The sequence below is a fragment of the Tarenaya hassleriana genome, unplaced genomic scaffold, assembly GCF_000463585.1.
Source record: "Tarenaya hassleriana unplaced genomic scaffold, ASM46358v1 Cleome290, whole genome shotgun sequence".
Lineage (NCBI taxonomy): Eukaryota > Viridiplantae > Streptophyta > Magnoliopsida > Brassicales > Cleomaceae > Tarenaya > Tarenaya hassleriana.
Window position 1 is genome coordinate 122,469 of NW_010966093.1, and position 3,261 is coordinate 125,729.

A 3,261-nucleotide genomic window follows, 5' to 3' on the forward strand; every position below is an offset into this window, starting at 1 on the left:
ACTCTAAACGTGTTTGGAAACATTCTAAGTATACTTTAATGCACTTTAAACATGTTTCGATGCACTCAAAACATGTTTCGACGCACTCTAAATATGCATCGACGCACTCTAAAAATGTTTCGATGCACTCTAAACATGTTTGGATGCACTCTAAAAGTGTTTGGACGCACTCTAAACGTGTTTGGACGCACTCTAAGTGTGCCGAAGTGCCCCATTAGACCACCACTATGTGCTTCCCTAACCAACAAATCACGCAAAGAACAATGAGGAATGCACAACTTGTTTTTTCGGAACAAAAACCCATCATGTATGAAATATTCACCACAAGCAGATTTCTCACATGCCTTAAAGACATCTTCAAAATCGAGATCAGAAGCATACAATTCCTTAATGAACTCAAAGCCGAGCAATTTCGAGTCAAGAGAAACAAGCAGGTTATGACGACAAGATAAAGCATCAGCCACAACATTCTCTTTTCCTTGCTTATAGCGAATAACATAAGGAAATGTTTCAATGAACTCAACCCATTTAGCATGTCGTTTGTTCAACCTTTGCTGACCTTTTAGATGTTTCAAAGCCTCATGATCGGTATGAATGATGAATTCCTTCGGCCAAAGATAGTGCTGCCATGTTTGAAGCGCCCTCACCAAAGCATAAAGCTCTTTGTCATAAGTGGGATAGTTTAGTTGCGCTCCACTTAGCTTCTCACTGAAATAAGCTATTGGCTTTCCTTCCTGCATCAAAACAGCTCCAATACCTACACCAGAAGCATCACATTCTACCTCGAAAGCTTTAGAAAAATCAGGTAGAGACAAGAGTGGAGAATTAGTGAGTTTTTCTTTCAGAAGTTGAAAAGCAGCTTCTTGTGCATCTCCCCACTTAAACCTGACATTCTTCTTGATAACTTCTGTAAGTGGTGCAGCTATGGGTCTAAAGTCCTTAACAAACCTCCTGTAAAAACTTGCAAGTCCATGAAAACTCCTCACATCACCAACTGTCCTCGGACATGGCCAATCCATTATGGCGGCGATCTTCTCTTCATCGACATGAATTCCCTGCTCACTAACCACAAACCCTAAAAACACCAATTTGTTAGTGCAAAACGTGCATTTCTTGAAGTTAGCAAACAATTGCTCCTTTCGCAGAACATCCAAGACAGATTTAATGTGTTCAACATGTTCAACAAGGTTCTTGCTATATATCAGCATATCATCAAAATACACAACCACGAAACGTCCTAGAAAATGTCTAAGAACGTGATTCATCAGCCTCATAAACGTGCTAGGTGCATTTGTTAAGCCAAAAGGCATAACCAACCATTCATACAACCCATGCTTTGTTTTAAAGGCAGTTTTCCACTCATCACCTTCTTTCATGCGTATTTGATGATAGCCACTTCTCAAATCAACCTTAGAAAAGAATTTTGAACCATGCAACTCATCCAACATGTCATCAAGTCTCGGAATAGGATGGCGATACTTTACCGTGATTTGGTTGACTGCACGAAAATCAACACACATTCGCCACGTACCATCTTTCTTTGGTACAAGAATCACCGGCACGGCACATGGTGACATGCTTTCTCGGATGTGTCCCTTCTCCATTAGATCCGAAATTTGCCTTTGAAGCTCTTTGGTTTCCTCGAGATTGGTTCTGTAGGCTGCCTTGTTTGGAATACTTGCACCGGGAATGAAATCGATTTGATGCTCGATTCCTCGTAATGGTGGCAGTCCATTTGGAATCTCCTCCGGAAAAAACATCGTCGTATTCCTGCAGCAGATCAAGAACAACACTAGGCAAAGTAGAGGTGAGTTCGTTAGTGTTCAAAAGAGCCTCTTTGTACAGAAGTACAAACATAGGCTGGTGCGAAAGCAATGCTTTCTTAACCTCTCTCGCTCTCATGAAGAAATTTGTGTTTGATCTCACGGGTATACTCTCAAAGGCCTTTGACTGGGTTTTTCTCAAATCCTCACCAATTTTTGAGTGAACTACCTCATGGTCACACAATTTCTTCTCATTCTTGATCATTTGAAGTTGATCTTCATACACTTCTTTAGGAGTCAAAGGAACCAATCTGATTTGCTTCCCTTTGAACTCAAAAGAATATTTCTTGGAGTATCCATCGTGTTGAGCATGGGTATCAAACTGCCATGGCCGCCCAAGAAGTAAATGACCAGCTTGCATAGGCACAACATCACATAGCACTTCATCTTCGTATTTGCCAATACGAAATGGAACCTTTACTTGCCTATGAACCTTCGTTTCTCCACTGTCATTCAGCCACTGAAGTTTGTATGGCTTTGGATGCTTCTGAGTAAGCAACCCTAGCTTTTCAACCAAAGAATTGCTCGCCACGTTAGTACAACTCCCACTATCAATGATCAAACTACAAACCTTGTCCTTAACAACACATCTTGTATAAAAGATGTTTTCTCGCTGGATTTTCTCCTCTTCTTTTGATCGAAGATTCAAAACCCTTCTAGTCACCATCAGTTTACCTGACTCAGCCTTTTGCTCATCTACATCACTCTCCAAAGACGTCATTGAATCAGATTCACCCTCAGCTTCGGTTTCAACCTCTCCATTATCACGAAACCACCAAAGTTCTTCGATTCGGCACTCATTTGCGTAGTGTCCTCTGCCCAAACACTTAAAACATCGAATATCTCGAGTACGTGATGGAAGAGCATCAGAAATACCTTGCTTTCTAGGCTGGGACGTATCAGGTTTGCCCTCGGGCTTTGCTGCCACTTTTGAACCAAAAGGTTGCTTATCTTCTTTGTGGAAATGTGGCCGAGCATTGGCAGAGTTGGAACCAAACTTCTGATGTGTTTTCCCCCTTCTTTTGATTTGGTTCTCAAACTTGATCGCAAGATGTAGCAACTCCTCCATCTCAACATAGTGTTGAGTCTCCACACGATCTTGGATCTCCTGATTCAACCCTCCAATAAATCTGTCCATCGTTGACTCCCTATCCTCATCAACATTGGCTCGAATCATTAGTATTTCCATCTCTTTATAATATTCTTCGACACTACGGTTACCTTGGACCAAACGCCTCAATCGTTGGAGAACTTCTCTATGATAGTGGTTTGGAACAAATCTTCGCCTCATAACCGCTTTCATGTCATCCCAAGCATCAATAGGATTCTCCCCATTTCTTCTTCGTGTGGTTACAAGTTGATCCCACCATGCAAGTGCATAATCACTAAAGCGAGCGGCTGCCAACTTCACTTTCTTTCGCTCAGAATAGTGATGTAC

The 3,261-nt window shown here is 41.6% G+C and overlaps 1 protein-coding gene across 1 annotated transcript; it reads right to left on the bottom strand.

Moving 5' to 3' along the window:
• Positions 1-214: 214 nt before the first annotated feature.
• On the bottom strand, positions 215-3,012 carry LOC104818535. The gene is made up of 3 exons (XM_010548152.1): positions 1,519-3,012; positions 341-1,409; positions 215-237 (listed from the first exon to the last, which is right to left on the bottom strand). Exons 1-3 carry the CDS (start codon positions 3,010-3,012, stop codon positions 215-217), a joined length of 2,586 nt encoding a protein of 861 aa, XP_010546454.1.
• Positions 3,013-3,261: the final 249 nt, after the last annotated feature.